This window comes from Dromaius novaehollandiae, chromosome 4 (assembly GCF_036370855.1).
Source record: "Dromaius novaehollandiae isolate bDroNov1 chromosome 4, bDroNov1.hap1, whole genome shotgun sequence".
Taxonomy (NCBI): Eukaryota; Metazoa; Chordata; class Aves; order Casuariiformes; family Dromaiidae; genus Dromaius; species Dromaius novaehollandiae.
Window position 1 is genome coordinate 69,852,323 of NC_088101.1, and position 20,083 is coordinate 69,872,405.

General features: G+C 36.5%; 1 protein-coding gene across 7 annotated transcripts in view; it reads right to left on the minus strand.

Annotated features, from left to right (window-relative positions):
* SLIT2 (slit guidance ligand 2) overlaps positions 1 to 20,083 on the minus strand; it is a 261,240-nt gene that overhangs the window by 80,457 nt on the left and 160,700 nt on the right. For all 7 annotated transcript variants that reach the window (XM_064511374.1, XM_026121952.2, XM_064511376.1 and 4 more), the window contains exons 6-9: positions 16,907 to 16,978; positions 13,029 to 13,100; positions 10,135 to 10,298; positions 7,613 to 7,751 (exon numbers count right to left, since the gene is read on the minus strand). In XM_064511374.1, coding sequence (XP_064367444.1) covers positions 7,613 to 7,751; positions 10,135 to 10,298; positions 13,029 to 13,100; positions 16,907 to 16,978 — 447 coding nt within the window. The remainder of the gene's footprint in view (positions 1 to 7,612; positions 7,752 to 10,134; positions 10,299 to 13,028; positions 13,101 to 16,906; positions 16,979 to 20,083) is intronic.

The window sequence follows — 20,083 nt, forward strand, 5'->3', positions numbered from 1 at the left end:
CTGTACAGTTTCCACTTTTGGTATTCAAACATCACAAAGCTCTATTCAGTAGAATGAGCTTTTTCTTGAAGGTCATAGTAACTAAGAATTCACAGACTTTTCAGTACACTGCGTAATGAAGGTGAACTGCTAAAACTGCTGACTCCTGGATGCTTTTTCATTTCATGTATCATGTGTTTGAGGGCCTTTCCTACCCCTTCCAAAGACTAAAATTATTTATACAACTTACAAATTATACAATATAGTTAGCTGACAGTGGAAACCCACCAGTCAACCTCCCCTCCAGCAAACCTTCCTCCCTGCAAAAATACCATTGTGGTGACTGCTAACCTTCTTTAAAAGAAGCAAAATCAATTAAATCCTTCCTTTGATTACTTAAATGGTTTTCATGTAAACAAAAATGAAGAAAAAAGTCAATTTAATTCCATGCCTGATTGCTTAAATAATCATTTATACAAAGCTGTGGTCATCAGAGCAGGTCATTCTTTTCTGATTAAAGTACCACCCTCACAAACATTTATTGCAAATGTATTTTTTTCTTTTATTCATAACATTACAGTAAGGAAAGAGGTTTTAGGACTGCTTTGCTTGGTAGTTCAAGCCACAGAAGAGAAGAGAAAATCAGAAGAATGTAGGAAGAACATTTTGTTAAGGTAGCCCAGCTCATTAATGTTTTTTTGGCCTCTTTTTCAAAATAAGAGCCTGTCACTTACTCTGTAACATTGTGAGAGCAGGTACCAGTGGGTCTAATGGAATCACTTCTGGGTTGCTGTTCTGACAGTCTAAGGATTTCTGCTTGAACGTGTGCCAAAAAGTCCCTATTCTAACGAAACCAGAATTATTCCTACAGATCACTGGAAGAATTTCGACATGGAAGGTGAATTTGAAAATACAGCTAAGTGAAAAGAAATTAATAGTGCGAAAAAATTAAAATTTGCAAGGGAGGCCTGCATAGAGGCTGATAAATGCTATAGATAGCCATTAGAAAGGCTACACTTTTTAACTCTTTGGGTTAAAGAGTTTAGAACCTTAAGAATGATCTTTAATGCCTTTAATATATGAGCTGTATGACAAAGGAGGAAAGTGCTTAGTGCATCAGGCACTGGAGCTGATTAAGCTCAACAGACAGAGCTTGCCAAGGAAAGAGCATCCCATAAAATTTTCTGAAAGGGGAAGAGCTTTAAACTCCAACAAATTGAAACCAACTCAAATTATGACATTTCTAGTATTTATTCATATACTTTGCTTAAGTCATTGAGGAAAGACTTATGTAAGACATTTTAACTAACAAAGTCTGAAGAATATTAACATATAATATTTATTGGTAATATATTTTGTCTCACAAGATACACAAATACAGACATTAAAATAATAGGATTTGGGAAAATTTTTAAAGCAAGAGTTCCCAAAGTGTTTCCCCCAGGTCACTCATGGTATGAAACCTTCACATACTGCCCAGAAAGTTATGTTTTAATTTGTGATTCCTCCACAAAATTACTAGTTCAACTAAAACTGGGGGGAATCTTGGTGCTCAACTGATTACTTGTTTTTTTAAAAAAATATATGGAATGGGAAATAATTTTTCTCAAATAATATCACATTAAGTGGACTGACTCTGAAAAGAAAACCTTAGGGACTCTTTTTTTCAGCTGTGAGAGTTTATTTAGATAAAAGAGAAGGAGGGTATAACTGGTACAGATACAATTGTACTAAGCCAATAAAGAATAAGAATCACATTTACTGGGCTCTTGAATGCTTAATTTTGCACTAAGCTTTATCATACCAGAAGGGAAAAAGAAAGGGCCACCAAAGACTTTATCCCCCTTCCATTTGCACTCGCAACCACTTGGAGGTAAGCAGCACCATTACTGACGGCATCCTCCCAAGGGGCACTTGGCACACAATGCACTGCCCTATAGCTTGATGCAAATGGCTTGTTCTAGCCCTGCCCTCTGGGACAACTGAGAAGTCACCCCAAGCAGCGCAGCAAAGCCCTGGCACCCTGACCGTCGCCGGGGAATCTAACAACACCAGGCTGTGAGCAGCCAACTCTGTCTCCCTCTGCTACCACCGTCCCAAAACACCTCTTCATTCCTAAGCCACTGCGGGTGCCATTTTCAACAACGGACCGGGCTACTGCACCAGGCTCCCAGCCAGGGTGGCTGCAGTGCTGTGCAAGCACATATATCCTCTTTTGCCAGCTCTGCTAGGGAGGCAGTAGCTGTCAGCAGACAAGACATCACAGTTCTACCACATTAAAATGACACCTCAAAATAGTTGCCCAGTAGAAATAAAGCAATGTGAACCCATGAGATCAGTATTAGACTCTACACAAAAAGCCTTTTCTTTTACTTTTCCCAAAGAGCTAACACGGAGCATTGATATCCTAATTTTACACAAATTAAAATTGCCAGTGTTCCACCTTTAAGTAACTAAATATTCCATTGAAAGGGTTTTTTAGCACATTATTTAGATAACAGGTTAGTTTGTCACATCCCGGGAAAAAAGCATGGACTTGTCAACATGAAATCTACAAGTTCAAACCCACACTATCATTACGTAGACCAGAAGGCAAGAGAACAACAACAACATTATTAGTAATGCCACTTAGATTTTAAGCAGATGGATTGACAATGGAATGAATGCAAAGAATTTGGGTGCAGCAGGAGATCAGACAATGTTTTATCTACAGGAAGTTTGTGTCAGGCAAAGAGGAGGAAATCAGCACTTCACAAGGTCCTGAGGAGCTGAATGAGGTCAGGCTTCCCAGTGAGAGAGAGGATGGAAGAAATGGGTAGAGTACATGGAAAAATATCAAAATACCAGGAACATATCTTGAAGGCAACCTTTACAAGAACCACAAGATAAAATGACTGAATTATGAACCTTCTTCAAAAACTAAATAAGGATTTTGTTCTTGTTAAGAGTAACCTTTTGTACATACAACAAAAAAATAAGAGGCAGAAATCGATGGAGAAATAAAATCTCACAAAAATTAGCTGTCAAGTTTTAAGCAACTCTACAAAGGAGGGCTGAAAACGAAGTTTAACTTCAGCCTCAAAAGAAAAGGCTATTCACACAAGACACAATGCAGGAAAGACAAAAGATAGGAAAGAAACCCCAGCGGTGTAAGTGAACCATCAAGTTGGCTGCCGTATGACATAACGGGTTGGCAGAACCGAGCACCGGACTCTGCAAATACAGACTATATACAGCTGATAAACATTACCATTGTAGATCAGAGAAACTTGTACAGACTAAGAGAATTAAAAAATATTACATATTTTTCAAATGTTCCTGTCAATGAAGTATGTTTAGAAAACCAGATGACAATGTTCAATTGAAAATGCAGAAGTCGTCAGACATATATGAAAAAATACTGAAAAAAAAATCAAGAACATCTGGTACATGTAAAATAAAAGTATGATGCCAATTTTCCTATGGTGTGCACTAGAATCTTGTGATGGTGGTATCATAAAAACACTAAGTAAATAATAATTTGGCTGTTTAAGACTAAGTCCTTCAGAAAACAACAGGGATTCAGCTCAGATCTCTTTCTGTCTCTCCTTGAGAACGGGGGGGAGCTCCTGCCAAGTATTTACTTAAAATGGTGAACGGGATAATAATGCTATGTGTGTGGGAGCTGTATAATGGAGGTGGAAATACAATGCTCATTACACCCTTCTGCCTCGTGTTCAGCAGCTCCTAAGTACTCTCAATACTGCTGTGACAGCACAGTCCCATCTCTTCAAATGTTTACTGGCAGTTACCATTTTGGCACACTGACAACAGCTTCATCTAAAGAATAAGTGAAAAAACAGATAATTTTATGGAATACAATCATTTTAATCTAATCAAATTGTAAAGAAGTGCTATAAAAAAGTTGCTAAGCACTTCTTTACAAATGGAAGTTTTGAACTCTTTTATTGTATGATAACCTTAATATAGGAATGTTAGGTAAGAGCACAGAGTGACTGAAGTTCTTCGTAGAGGAGCTTAAAAAAATAACACATGACAAGATTGAGTGTTAGGAAATGTAAAACAATATGTATGTGAATGGAATAGTAGGATTATGTCTATAAATAATTTCTGGTTTCTGAAGAAACTGTAATAGCTAAGAAAAAAGACCTTGGATTCTTCATGGACAGTTCATTGGAAAACATGGTGCAATGCATATTGGCAGTTGAGGAAAGCAAGTGAGAATTAGGGTGTGTAAGGCAAATGAAAGAAAACTAAAATTCCATTGTACAAACTCATGGTTCACTGTCATCTGGAATATTGTATTCAACTCTGGTCATTCTAGGTCAAAAAAAGTAGAAAACAGAGTTCAGAGACAAGGGAGGAGACTGATTAAGACATGGAAGGTTTTGGCATTGAAAAAGATTGAAAAGACTTGAAATATTTAGTTTAGAGAAGAGATGAATGCAAAACAGAAGGTGACAGGGCAAATTATTAACCTTAATGCATTTTCTCTCCCACTACAAAGACAAAGGAAAATTAATGAAATTTAAAAAGACTATATTTAAAACCGGAATCAGATCTTTTGAACCCTCCCATAAATTTATTAGCTTAATATAACATCAAGATTAAGAATATAGTATGGTCTAAAGCAGATCAGACATTTCAAAGGGTAAATTTTTTCCAAAACCTTTCGGAAGTTGGTATTTTTACTTGGTATTTTACTTCAGAAATCATCTCCTTGCTGCTTCCAAAACATTCACCATGGACAACTGATGCAGGCCGCTGGCCAGGGTGGACTACTGATCTGATCCAGTTTGACTATTCCTATGCTTCTCTCAGTCTAATATCAGTAAAACCTTCTTTTACTCTTCTACATTCTCCAACCTCTTTTCTCTCTCTCTCTTCTGATGCTAAGATGGTAGATATGTTTGCCACCCACAACAATAATATAGGAGCCATCATTAATTATTTTCCATATTAAAGCAACTGGTGAAGTAAGTGTAAGGCTTTCCCCTTGCAACAATTAAAATAAGCATTATTTGCCAAAATCTCACCTCCTCCTCAACCTACTGGCAAGTAAGTAGTAAAGATATGTCATTCTCATCAAATACTCACAAAATCCTCTACTTTGACTTCTCCACTGAGTTTATACCTCACTTTCAGAGCCTTTCATGTCCCTTTCTTCTATACATTTCTCCCTACTTTCCTATCAACTTGAACTTTTGCTGACACTGTATAGTAAGGGCAGTCTACCACTGCCTCTAATTTCTCAGTCCTCATATTTACTTGAAAACTAAGTCAATCATTGAAGTACACTTTTCTTGTCATAAAGGCATTCACTGCTATATATCTGTTTAACTTGAAGTAGTTTTTAAAATTTGGCTTTATAATGTCCTACCTTTTCTTGAATTGGGTTTGAATAAAAATATGTTTATATGGTCTCATGACACGAATAGTGTTATTTAACTGTGCAAAATACTGTGATCTGCTTTTTTTTTAAGCTAGCACTTCTAGGCTAGCTATAGTACACATACACATATACACAGTATACATATAGTTTATATTATATTACTATAAACCATATATACTATAATACAGTATTTGTAGTGTATATACAGTATACATTCATATGCACACACACACATGCGTATATTTTTATGGAATATAGAGCTTGGAATGTGGAAAGGTCTCACTAGGGTTTGAACACTGCCTAGTCTAGCAGGAAACATTCAGTGGTTAGCAATCTGTTAAGTGTTCCGCCAAATGCTGGCGTAGTTGTTATATAATAGTTGCTTTTACTCTCCAGGCCAATAAATAGCTGAAAATCATGCCAGTCCATGCTTAAAACACATCAGTATTTCTGAAATAGGAAGTACAGTGAATACTTTAGTGAAAGAGAGGATGAAGCACTTTCACGAGCTAAGGTTTCAGAAGCTCTTGAGGTGGGGTGGGGGGAGACAGAAATAAGAGCAGAAAGACCTCAAAGACGGTTATCAGCTACAAAAGCTAGCACACTTCCCCAGCCCAGGAGTCTCTCCTGAAGACGTAACGCGTGCACTGAGACTAAGACCCTGTCTTGATCCTGAGGATTAGGTGATCTTCCACAATATTTCAGAAAAAGACAGAAAGAAAACTCATTGAAAAAAGCAGATCAAGCTTTTCTTTCCTTGCTTTCCTTTTGCTGCCTTTCACCTAGGACTTTATAAACAGTGAAAGCATAGTATTTACCTTCCATTCTGTAAACCTCTATTTGCTTTTGCCTGAAGCTCATTTCTTTTAACAGCGAGTTCAGGGTAAACTAGTAAACTCCTACATCATATAATTTCTTTGGGAGTGATGATTCTTAAAGTAAAGATTCAGGAAGACCCTTGTAATCTCTAGCACCTAATTTCTCAAGGGAACGCAGATGTTAGCATGCACCTCCACTAAACTGCGTAGGTCTAGAAGCTAGTGATGCCCGAGTCACTCTTCCAGGGCCTGTAATCAGTGTTCATGGGCTAGCTGCATGGCAGCAGAAACACAGCGGGGAGTGTTTGAGACATGCTCCCTCCTTCTTTCCTGTAATTGTTTTCCCCTTCTCTATGCACACAGGTGTACACATGCAAGTAAAATAAAACCAGCACACAGCTCATTAAATAATGAAAACAGTCTGTGCAGTCTTCCCAGGCATTGTGCATGGATATTTTGCAGCAGTGCCTTTATTTGCAAGTGGCGGCTTTTCTTTTGAGAAAGGTGAAAGGTAGAAGTGTTTCTACTATACAGCTGAACGACTGAATCAGGGATCAGGCAGGGTCAGCCAGGTCACAGTCTTAACACCAATAATAACGAACCGAAAAACTTATGATTATTATTCAGATATGAAGAAGAAACCACAGTAGTTCTGATCCTGTACAGTTCAAAATCACAGGTCAGATGTCAAAAAGCCATGAGACTGCCTTAAAATCATAAGATTATACCTTGTTTTTTAAAATATTATTGTGGAGGCCTGTTTTCAAATTTTCAAGATTGTCACGTACAGCAAATATATGAATTTCCAGGATACTTTCTGTTCTTATCACCTCTCTTACCCAACAGCATCTCCCAGCATCTATCAGGATGCTCAAAAGCTTTTTCTTCTGAATACTTGCCTTAATTAATTGACTTCTATCCAGATACTGACTCAAGATCCTTCTTACTAGGTTGGTTCATGTGCCCTCCTCCATCAGGCACCATTCCCACTACTTCCCTAAAGTGAACTCCCAGCTTCCCTTCCAAAGCACTGCCTGTCCTGCCCCAGGAGAAGAAAGACGCTCATGTTGCTGAGTCCCTGCTGGTGCCGGCAAGCTCCCCTTCTGCTATATCCAGAAAAGCCAGTATTCATGAACTCTTTTAAAACCATCTCAGAATGCAATCCTAACTATGGACTGTGACTAGTACATACAAAATAAACTCAGAATATAGAAGTCTTCACAAAAATTTTCACATACCTGCACACCCCTTTTATTTCTGCATTTCAATTTATATTTGAAAATGCTCACCCTATACAATGCATTGACTTACAAGAATTACCAAAATGAACACATGGGAAAAACTGCTTTCTACAAGCTCATAGCAAAAAAAAAAAAAAAAAAAAAGAGAAAAAAAAAGGAAAAGAAAAAAAAGGTCTACGCACATTTCAGTGATGGTTTCTGGAAGATTTGTTGGGATTTCAGTAAGGCCTTTCCCACGACAATCCACAATGTTGTTACTACAGGTGCATGCAGTAGGGCAATGCAAGACACTGCAGGAGGGAGCCATGAAAGACTGATGACCTGAAAAAGAAAAGAATTTCTCCTAAAATTGCACAATTCTGTCAAAGAGTAGTCCAGTTCATTTCAATAGAGAAAGATCACATTTTGTATTTCCCTTGGAAATTGGAAGGCAGAACTTAAAAACATTTTAGCCGACCAGCTCCTTTGAATTGCATTAATTAAAATACCCAAATAATAGCAACACGTTGACATAATAATGAGAGATGAAAGAAAAATGCTCATCTACCTAGTAGCCCTTTCATCATTTCTCAGCTTCTTTAACAACTCACATTCAAAATCATCTTGTTAATGAAGAGTATTTGGGGAAAATTAAATGTGCTCAAAGTGCACACCATTTTTCAGGTACATTTTCTTTATTTTGTGGTTTTAAAAAACTATTACTGGTTTATTTAGTTTTCAGAATTCTATGTAGTATTAAAAATGATTGTCAACAGAAATGAATGAACTTTTCCACAAACACAGAAACTCTGTTCTTGATAGTGATGTTCTATACCACAAATACTTAATCTGAGTATTGTTCTTCAGCGTATCTATCACATACAGGCAATTTTGAAATTATGACCTTTCTACCCAATCACACACAAATAAACAGAAGCTTTGACTTCACAGCTCATATTTTCACCTCTCCGTGTTAACTCAGCACATTCCTTCCTCCCACAATTTACTGGTTATATTAACTCAGGTGGCTAATTTACACAACATACACTTTTTTTTCCCCCCTCACGTTCTTGTGTTTTATGTTAAAACCAGCATTTATAATCACATTTAAATTTACTAATTTCACATTTAGAAATGTTTTAAGAGGTAAACATCCTATTACATATTCCTGGAAATGGATAGATTGCACTTTTTCTAATACATTCAGTAGTGCACTCATTATTGCACTGATTTTGATTGAGAAAGGCGTGAAGCCCTCTTTCTTTTTCATTAATTAAAAAAGCTAGAGACAATTTTGCAGTTGTCAGGAAATGACTTCTTGACTCTGAAATCATAGCTTGATTCTAAGATCTCTCTCACTATGCTTAATATCATTTTCTAACGTAGAAAGGGTACACTGATAATGTAAATAAGATCACTTCAAACTTGCTGTGGCTAGTTCTGTTCCTACTTACAACTTGAAGAAAGAGCCGATCAAGTTTTAAAATTATTCTATTGAAAAAGTTAGTCTTTTGGGATATTAGTTTATAACATAATAATTTGATTTCATATTTATGTATGTGTTACAATGGTATAAAGAGCTGCCAAACTAATAACCCATATTATTCTTTTTATTCCAACAATCAGAAAATATTTGGACTGTATTTATTAAATAAAAATAGAGTGTGGGGATAAAACATGGTTGTTCTCCCTCTTCAAAATCACAATTATAATCACCAAGTTATAAATCTGTTATTGACAACTGGACTCGACAACTATACCACTTACAAAAAAGGTATATGAAGTGATCTTCCTAAAAACCCTTTTAGGTGCATGTAAAGGCGGAATTAATGGTAAAAATTGATGTTATTGCTAACATGGCAGTGCCTTAAACTTTGATGTTAAAGGCTGTTTAATAAGGACAGAACATTGTGCTCTGCGTAAAACTGTTTTGAATGAATAGATCTCTGCATTGGTGCAAAACTTGGCATATTCAAGAGTGTATTTGTGGTTATGTAGAAATCAACAAGTAGAAACAACTCTGCTGAATCACTGAAAGGACAGATAGCCATATTCTAGCTATTTTGGAATGTTTTTCAGGAAACTTGAAACAGTAGTCTGTGTACAGAAAATTTTCAATGTGAGACTAAAAATATTTGAATAAGAAAGATAAACTTGCCTTCTTCCTCATCTAGAAGGTATGAATAAAGGAAAAAAAATGAATAGAGAAAATGTGATTAGTAATGAACTGTTAGTCATTTCATTACTTCATACCAGAAAATAACCTGATGCACTAAAGCATACCAGTAACATTCGGAAAGTTATCTGGGGATCCAGAATATTATTTAAACTGCAGAAAAACAAAAGAAAACAACAGAAAAAAACACCAACAGCCTGCAAAGTTAAAAAAGCAGACCTTTTTATTACAAAAGGCCTTGTGGTCTCAGTCAGTGAGCCTTTTATTTCATTTTCCATATCCCTCCCCCATAATGGTATTCATAGAAGGATACATGTTCTGTGTGAATGAATCATTTACACAAAATTTCTAAGAACAGAAGCACCCCCACACAAGAGACAAATGCTGATAAAAAAGGGATTAGTTTCTTTTTTAGCAAAAGTTAGCACCTCAATTATACAGAAGCTAGAAGCCCAGTGAGATTGCGCAGCACCGGGCACTAGCAATCTGTGCTGGACTGCTGCTACGTGTTTTGGCCCAGGACTCAGCGAGACAGCTTGTTTCCCTTACCACTGCAGACAAATTCCCGCTTCTGGACCTCCGCTACGTTGTGCCCGCGGAGGTGGGACGGGCCCATGCACTGGGTGTAGAGGCCCACGCGAGGCCGCTGCCGCAGCCAGTCCGAGAGCCAGGCCAGGTGGCAATCACAGTACAGGTTGTTGGAGTGAAGACGGCTGAACGGGAAGAAACATGCCAATGCACTTAAATTAGGAAGAACAAACACAAAATCGATCAAATCCATGCCCTTGAGCAACAAACTATGGAGATTTACTAATAAAAAGTTGTTAATGAGGAATCAATTTTTCACATCTTTCATTGAAAGTTTGAGAGTTAAAGGCTAACATATAAAGTTGTAGCAGCAGTAAGACGTTCTATTTGTGGTCTGATTCATTAAGGAAATAAAGGCTAACTAATAAAATAACTTATCTATAGCTTCTTTTCTCTTGCCTAAAAGAAAGAAGTAAATATACGAGAGCTTAAAAGCTGCTGTGGAATTCTTTAGTCCAGATCTGTGCAAGCAGTGAATAAGACAAAAATGTCAAAAGTAAATTCCCCTACAGTGATAATATACTGTCAGAAAAAAAAGTTAATAAAAGATTTGGTTTCCAATTAGACATATCTGTAAGTCTGGCCATTATTAATCTCTATAGAAACAGCCTGCAAAATCCTTTTAACAGGTCATATTCATTTTCTGCTGAACAAGACAGTGTAATAACTCAATATAAAACACCTTCTTTCACATCCCTTTGCTGATTTCCTCTCTTTTTGTTTAATCATAGAAAGGGAGATTAGCTGCTTTTGGCTCCTAAGGACCTACGTTCAAGCAATGCTTGGAATTAAAAGACCAAATGGCAGCAAGCAGTGGAATTAAGCAAGACGTCTCTCTATTGGCAGTGACCAACACAAAACCATGGCTCCTTGCCAAGTGGCAAAATGCACTTTGCCATTGACAAAATATGAGACAAATGTATTCACTAAATTAGGTAAATTACTTTTCTCTGGCTCTTACATTTTCTCAAGCTATAGAAAAGGACATCCACAGCTATAAATAAAATCCTTAGTCAGAATCATCTGTAACACAGTAATGTCATTTTGATCCTTTTTAGCTAATATGCTCAGTTCTAAATAAATGACTGGAAAGTAAGCGCAAGAAAATCAGAATTTAGACAAGAAGTCTAATTAGTCCATAAAAAATCTGTAAAGCAACATGAAATGTGTAACAAACCGACATAAGCAAGACATTTTAACTATTTCATCCTCTTAAAAAAAATCACTAGAAATGAATGTTAAAGGCAATGTATTTTCCTCTACTGATTCTTGTCTGGGTGCTTTGCAAATATAGCTCACAAAACAGCACACTCATTCAGTACAATCTGTGTCCAGCTGTAGGCAAGAACACCATTGCAAATCAGAACTAATGCCATTGAAATCAATACAGTTATACAAGCATACTCTGACTGCAAATGGGAAGTTACAGCCTTGTACAGCCATATAGCCATGTTGCAGTCCATTTTCTTTTGTTTCTAAAATAATTTTCCAAAAAATAACCCACAAAAATATTAATGGTAACAAAACTAGGTGATTCACTATAATTTTTGTGCAAGATATAAACTGTATTTGAAGGTTTGAAAGAAAAACAGACAGATACTCATGTTTTCAGGTCTCAGACCTCAAAGAATGGAATGAAATTCTATTCTTAAAATATAAATGAGGCCACCAAAAGCCATTGGCTAACACAATTTAAAAAATATTGTATTTGTTCAAGCAAGAATAGCCACAATACTGTTATGAAATCAACAGCACTACTCATCTGTGTGAAACTTCTTCAGTTAAGAACGTTAGGTGAGTAACCCTAACTGCTTTCCAAATAGTTGTGTAATCCCAGGTGCATAAAAGAAAATGGACAGGCTTCTTCCAAAAGTTAATTCTTTAACAATAAGAGCTACTCTTGAATTCTCACAGAAACATCCCCTTTTTTTTGATTCCCACTCCACTGGAAATCTTATCTGAAATAGAATCTCAGCACCAAACCTGAAAATATTCTCGCTTTGTTAGTTAACACAATATACACTCATTCTGAGTTCCACATAAACATCCAAAAGAAAGAAAACAAAATAACCCCAAATTGTATCACTTGCATAGACACATTTTTTGCTGTTTGTTTTAGTAGCCTGAAGAGTACATCTGTGAAAGTCATAACCTCTAAAAATGGAGACCTTATTGTAAATGCTGACACAACCTTAATTATAATAGCACTACCGGATGATGCTATAATTTTATGTTACAAAGAATGTTAGAGAGCCAGTTTAGTTTAATTAGGTCTGCTAGTGGTACAGTAATAAAAGCATAAAGATTTCCCATTTATCACATCTGACAGCCAATCAAAGATTCCTCCATGTTCCTAAATGAAATGTGACCCATTCAATAGCTCAAAGTAAAACAAATTTTTGACTTTCAGAAAACATCAATTTTTTTCTCTATGCAGCTTTAATATACAAAGGAGAAATCTTCCCCGCCCTATCTTTTTTGTCAGAGTGAATGTAGCTGTATGGAAAACCCGAGTTGGGAAAAGGCCATGAAAACATTTCTGTAGACCTCGTCATCCCACAACCTGAAAACCGGATGGATAAGGATGCAACTGCTTCTTCACCTCCTGAGCCCTGCATATTAGTTTTAGGGTCACAGCTTTTTTTGAAAGGTTTTATGTTCAGAATTATCTGCCATGCATACATATAGAGACTTCACAACCACATGACACCGACCTCAATATTTTAACTGAGCTTTTGCCTTCCCTGCCTACATACATATTTAGAGACCACTGACAAAACCAGGCAGAGAAAAAATGCTGTGATGAACACACTGAACTGATGACAGTGACAGCTAGTTTCAGTGGGACTACTTACAAAGTTCTGAGTTTGGGCATATGATTGAAACTTGCCACGGAGAGTCGAGTGATGTTGTTATTGTTGAGAGTGCTGTGAAATCAAGAAGAAGCATATTAACATGCTACAGTTATTTATGTCACGTTTACTATATTTTTTTTAAAAAAAACACAGCTAATGAACACAGTGGACTGCTTTTTAGGATGGATATCAGGAAAAAGCCCATGCTTTGGGATCTACTTTGGCTCCAAATTCAATCTCCGTTAAAGTGTTATGGTTTGACCGTTCCATTAATAATGCTGTGCAATTTGAGTCCCCAGTGACCTATGACTCACAAGGAACCACTGGTAGCAGTCACAGGGAGTTTCCAGAGATATGGAGAACATCTATGGTATTAAAGCTATGAATGTCATCCTGATGAACAGAATTGCTATAGATGATCCACAGCTGCATGAGCAATAGGAGTCCTTCTTCTATACAATGAAAGCAGGCAGGAATCTTAACACTTTAGCAAAGTATTGACTTAAATGTTAGACAATGTGTCTAGAACCTCATATAGGAAGTAAGAACAAATCTAAGTCAATACATTGTTGGCTAGCAAGGAACTACCATACACAGCAAATGATATTTGTAAAGATCGTGAAACTTTATGAACGATCCTACAGTTAATTATTATCTTTAGGCTGCATATAAAATGTAAACAAGCTTGACTTGAGAACAAGGAAACGGGTGATATAATTTACAGTTTTGACTTAGAGATTACTCATGAGAACAGGATAGAGAATGTTCTCCAGGGTTTAAACACAAAACACTAATAAATAATAATTCCTATTGAGCAAAGCTTTGTCTCTTTTGAAGAAGAAAGTGTTTTCCTTCATTTTTACAACAAAAAAGTGCAATTTGTGCTCAATAAATCTTTGAATCTTTATCTGTGAATTAATCTTTAAGTACTCTGTGATCCTGAAACACAAAAAGGTAAATTCACAGCACCTTGAATAGAATCAGGCTTTATACCTCCATATTAACCAAGTAGTTAATTATTGGCACAGTGTGCTGCATTTTACCTTTGTGTGCTTACTCCTTCCAAGTTCTAGATGTTTTCTTCATGGTGCATAAGCCATCTCATATGCTCTCAGGGCATATATAAAAAAGAGGAGAATAATCCAAAGGAAAAAAAAAAAGATGGGTGGAATCATGCCCTCTTTAAAAACATAATAAAAATGAAACAAAAAAATTGGCTGAGTGGATAAATCCACAAAAGGTGTCTTAGTGAATAAATGACAATCAGTAGATCTTTGTAGGATTCTCTTACAAAGTCCAAACGGAAAATGACGATGCCCATAGTTCTTCCTAAGAGGCTTTAAAATCATATCTTTTCAATGAAGGGAAGAGAAATCAGTACATATTTCCATAACTCTAGGCTATTTAAAGAAAGGATATCTACAAAAACTTAAATTTTCAGTTGCAGGTGTTTGATGTTTGACTTACTCTATGTATCTTCCCTCATTTTGCCTGTATTCCTATTGTGTATGCATAATTTATGAATTTGTTTTTGTGAGAGCATAGAAAACCATCAGAAGTAGAGGTAAGGGATATATAGCTGATTAAACCATAATTATTTCTATCGGAGGACCGAAACACTTGTTTGGAGTACAGATTTGTAATCAACAAAAGCAAGCAATTCTTTAACCTAAAACCGTTACATACTACTGCGAAGAGTGTGCTAACTGAAAGTCATTTTTTGAAATTTTCAGAAGCTTTTATTTTTTTAGTATGACAGCATATATTTTTCCATAGTCACTATTTCCCCAGTATAGTGGGTTTTCTCTTAAAAAAAGAGAAAGGGAAAAGGGAAAAAATTAGATTTCACAGAAAACTGCTACAGAATTCACAAGTAGGGAGGATTGTATCTGTAATTGCTTTTATCTTTCAAAATTGTCCAGATTTCAGGTTAATTTTTTGAGTCTTTAATACTAACAGCCTCTAAGATTCTGTAACGATTTCCCCAATACATGACCTGTTACTCTGGTAAATACTTCAAACTGTGACTGCAGGCTAAGTAACTTTGCCAGTGATTGGAAAGCTTTATAGTATGCTTATATTTTGAAGTAAGGTACACTTCCCATGCTTAGATAGATTAGTTTAAATGAAAAAATATGCAGTCCTATAAACTGCTCGGTGCATATAAATTATGGTTTGAGCTATTTATCTTTCACTTTAATATATATTTGAAAAGAAGCTGCTTTAGGTGAGTATTTTCCAATATTGTTCAAAATGTCTATCTCAAATTTTTTTAAAATGTATTTTCCTCTATATCATTGTTTATCACATAACATAATTCAAGACAATGAACATCCAGTTACATATTTGAATAATGCTAATAGCTATATTCACACACAAATTTCTAACTACCAACTTTTCAGCATACTATTATTTTTACAAAGCTTTTTTTTTTCCTTTTGTATTCACTGAAGACAATGTGAAATTTTTACCATGGACTTTGACTGGCAAGGATGAGCTTTTTAGAGCACTAAAAATCGCAGGCATTAAAAACTGAAAAAGGTATTTGATTTTTTTTGAAATACACATTTAATACTTGTGCCTGTAAAGGAAGCTTGTATTAAAAACATGATAACCAGATTAAGCCATCACTGGAAAAGTTATTTTGTCATATATGTGAGCTCCAGAGATAAAAATGTCACAGAACATCAGGTCTACTGACAGATAAACAACACTTCATAAACTTAACCATTAGACTTACTATTGAACCTCCAGTACATTTCTACATGGTTTTATATGAAAAATTAACAATTTGCTTGCTACTTCTCTGATTATAATGAAAAAAAAAGTCGAATTCAGCTGTCAGATCCATTCACTCATAAATAAGACCAACTACTGCTTAAGAATAAAAAACTGTTCTCCCTAATAGCTCACATATTCTTACGTTCTTGGACACACAGACATTATTATCAGAAAAGCTTTTTTTCTTCAGTAACTGAAAAAAAAAAAAAAGGGAAGAAAAGCTTCCTCCCACCTCTCAAGGTGTGATTTACCAAGTGTAAATCAAAGTAACATTGAATGCTTGCGGATACACACAGCCAAGTCTTTCGCTTCCCTTCCCGTAAGAAGCACAGAAAGAATGTGACATTTTGACTGACGAAGAAAATATTTCAGGAATGTGAGCTGTGTCTCCAGCTCTGAACTGAGGCACTTTGCTCATTACGGTAACTGTTTTCAGGCCAGGGGTCACTGATGATAATTTTGCTACCTTTAACCTCACTGACTGCAACTTTGAGACAGCGAGGAAAAAAAAGAATACAAAAGAATATTTCAATACAGACCTCTAACCAATGACAGAAATATGATATAATATATATATGCATATACATAACAATGAAAATATTAAGAATGCATTTAACATGGACAGGCTAAACATCTAAACCCACAATGGTAGTGTTAGCTAAACAAAGTGCCTCTTAAATGTCAAATACATTTAGTATATTGTTCCTTAAGACTGAAAGATTCAATTTATGTCTGACTATACTACAAAGGCAATACTGAAAATGTTCAGCACTTCAGCAATGTTACATAATTCACAAAAATACTCATTACTCCCACCCTCTTTTTTTAAAAGAAAATATATTCTTTTCTTACAGTTCCTACCATCTGCTTTTTTTTTTCTTTTAAATTGTCTGCAATGCTTTTCTTGCTGAGTAAAGGAATACCTATGTCTCTCCCCATATTTTTACCATTTCACAGCACATGGCAGTGGATTATTTTAAGACATCCTTTCACTAGACCATTCTGACACCAGGCTGCAGCTCGCAGATAAGCTTTTACATTAGTGCTCCCCAGATACCGAGCTCTTGCTAAAAGTAAGAGATACGAGGAATACTTACAGCACTTCCAGGTCGCGCAGAGCCCTAAATGCCCCATCTTCAATACAGCTGATCTGGTTGTAATCCAGTTGCCTGTTAAACAGATTAGGAAGGTATTTGTAAAAGAGCTGAGTGCTGCCAGCGCTGTGTGCAAAGAAAGCCTCCTGAAGGGTCTCTACGGCTAGGCCACGCTAACTGAAACGCTCTCGCAAAGACGCTCAGATGCTCAAGACCGTCACACACCATTCTGGCCTGGACGCTGCCACAGAAATCTCTTTTTGTTCTGAACTGTCTGCGCAAAACAGCAGGTCTGGGAAAGCTCCAGTAAATAATAACTGCACCTTATATTAAATGCCAAAGGAATGCAATTTCATTACATCAAGAAAAGCTATCCATTAAAAGCTCTCAGCGTCATCTTGCTGAAACAATTTCATTAAGGTAAAGGACGGTAAATCACTTAATGTCACATGCATCCCCTCAGTGACCTAACAGAATCCATTTATCAGAGCAGCCCAGCTGCATGTTAATGCCACTGTCCCTGGCAGGAGCGAGCGGGAGACCACTTTTAGGGGTCCGCGCGCGGGTGCGCAGCAAGGGGGGGGAGTAGCATCATTTCCTTCCAGAATATTTCCAGATGTAGAAATAACAGTGTCCAAGGTATCTGCATACATGGTTAGTTATGCCCGTTAATTCCATTCAAAATGAAACTAGCACTTCTGCTGCAACCCCCAGTACGTGATTTTCTGCATGGTTTTGTGTTCTCTGCAATTCTCTGCAGATAGGATGTTGCAACGGAGCACTTGAATTCTGGAAATAAAACTCTGCAATCCATCCCATACATTATTAATCTTAAAGTATTAAGTTATGAAAAATTTACATTCATTTCTCTGAAGAATATTATTACTTTTTCAATTCAAAACATGTACTAATATACAGTACATACTGCACAACTAAAAAAAAAATGCTCTGCTGAAATTAACAGCCACCTAAATACAAAATCCAAATTTCTCAGCTGATAACAGGCTTTTCCTATAAATACTGCCCCACACTTTGGATGTTTTGGGGCACAACTAATCTTGCAAAACAAAGCTAATACAGCCTCCCTTTAAACAACCAGGAGACCTTCTCCAAGCTGCTAACTTGTCAGTAACAGATAGTATGTACGACTAAATGTGTGTGAACAATACTAAGAAAACGAACAAAATACGAATGAACTCTGCCCTTTTTGTCTCCAATTATATATTAGCTATGAGGGCTAATGAGGCTTTTACTAAAGCATTTTGTGTGATTCTGGTGAATCTATGATAACCTTTTCCTTTATCAATAAATCATCACACCCACTGTTGAGTGTAATGTACCAACTTTTATAAAGTTTTCCTCGTTCCATCCACGTTTTTCATCTGAATTAATACTACACAGGAACACATTATGATAACTGTAACAGTGTCTGCGTTTCTGTGTACTAAAAGCTAAATGCAAACTGTAATTTCCTGAATATGATCTTTAATCATTTTGGTGCAATGTTACAGCACCAGTGCTGCAGTGTTGGAATATTTAAGCCGACTTTCTCAGGCTCCTTCCACTTTTACTAATTAATTTCACTTAACAATTAAGTTAATAGCCTTTTTATTTTAAAGAGGTAAAATATATACACAGTACAATTCTCTAACCTCCTGAACAATTTATCAAAGCTATTTAAATTAGTACAATGGCATGAAATGCTACCCTTGACACAATACAAAAGAGAAATTGTTCCCAGACAAATTGGAAAAATCTTTTAAGGCCATCAAATTTGCCTAATGCAGTCTGCAGGTTAATCTGCAAAAGGGTGAGCTGTATGTTTGCCCGTATCTTATTATCCTTAGCTGTCAATGTATAAATCAGTGCTGACACAGCTTCTTCTAAATCATCCGTATTATACACAAAGGAAAATCTTTTAACAGTAGAGAAAGCACTTGAGCAAATCTTGTCCTACATGAACTGAAAGGCAGATTTCTTCCACTAGACTGGCAGTGGTTATGGTGCACCGGAAAACTTCTGGACTTCTTCCTTCCATGAATCACCGCCACCACGATCTTAGTGAAGGGTGAGTTGTTTTCATTTAAATCTTATCTTAACAGACAGTTTTAAATACAGTTACCCTGTTTGCACTCAGCTAATTAGCTGGGTTGCGTTTGGGGGGAGGGAAGTGTGGGGGTGGGGGAAGAAAAATATATCCTAATTTTATAAATCATTCTCTCTGAAAGGTACTATCTTCTGTATATTTTAGATGATTTGCCATCCATTATGACCAGGATATAAAAAGATCAGAATCCTATCAAGGACAGTTGGCAAAAATATGTATTTTTTAAGCAATGAAAGGTATATAACTTTGAAAACAACATGCCTGGTTTGAATAGGGATTTATGGTATTTGTGTTATGGTAAAGATATCCACTACATATACAATTTAAACAAGCAGTTAGACAAAATTTCACAACCAATATGCTATCATCAAGGTATAATGTTCCTACAATGGATGTACTGAAGCAGCCTGATATTTTTGCATAAGACTGGCTCCTGACATCAGGTTGTGTGAGCGTTAAATCTTGGGGTGTAAATGAGAGTACCAGAGCAAAAATAATACTTACTTCTCCAATTTTCACTTATGTTTTATCACTTATTTTTAGCAGACTGACTTTCTAAAACACACACAAAAAATCTACACTACTACAGTAAAGCTTTTCTCACCACAAAGTTATTGAACAGTAATCTCAACTCCATCTTAAAAGGCTTTTTCCTTCCCTGAGAATTTCTTTCCGTCTTTTCAAATGATTAAAGAGCCCCAAGAAAGGAAGTTGATTAGACATGGACCTGCAACTCTGGCCCATCCTTATTCCTCCCCTCTCCCCAGCCTCTCCTCATGGTCCTCTTCCCTCATCTCCATGTTGTGTCTTCGCTAGGTGGGATCTCATCCTCGCTTTGGAAAGTCCCTGTGTGCACAAGATCTTTCCTTTCCACTCCTCCCGCCCTGCTGCGGCAGGTTACCCTGGGCTGCGTGGTTCCCGTAAAGATCATAAAACTCCCAATCGCAGCTGTCATACTCAAAACCCTTTCAGAGAATTAAGTTTCTGTATCCATATCTGCCGTATTACCTGGGTATTTCATATACTTTCGAACTACTGCTGCTTAAAATGTTAATGGAGAGCAAAGGGCTTTC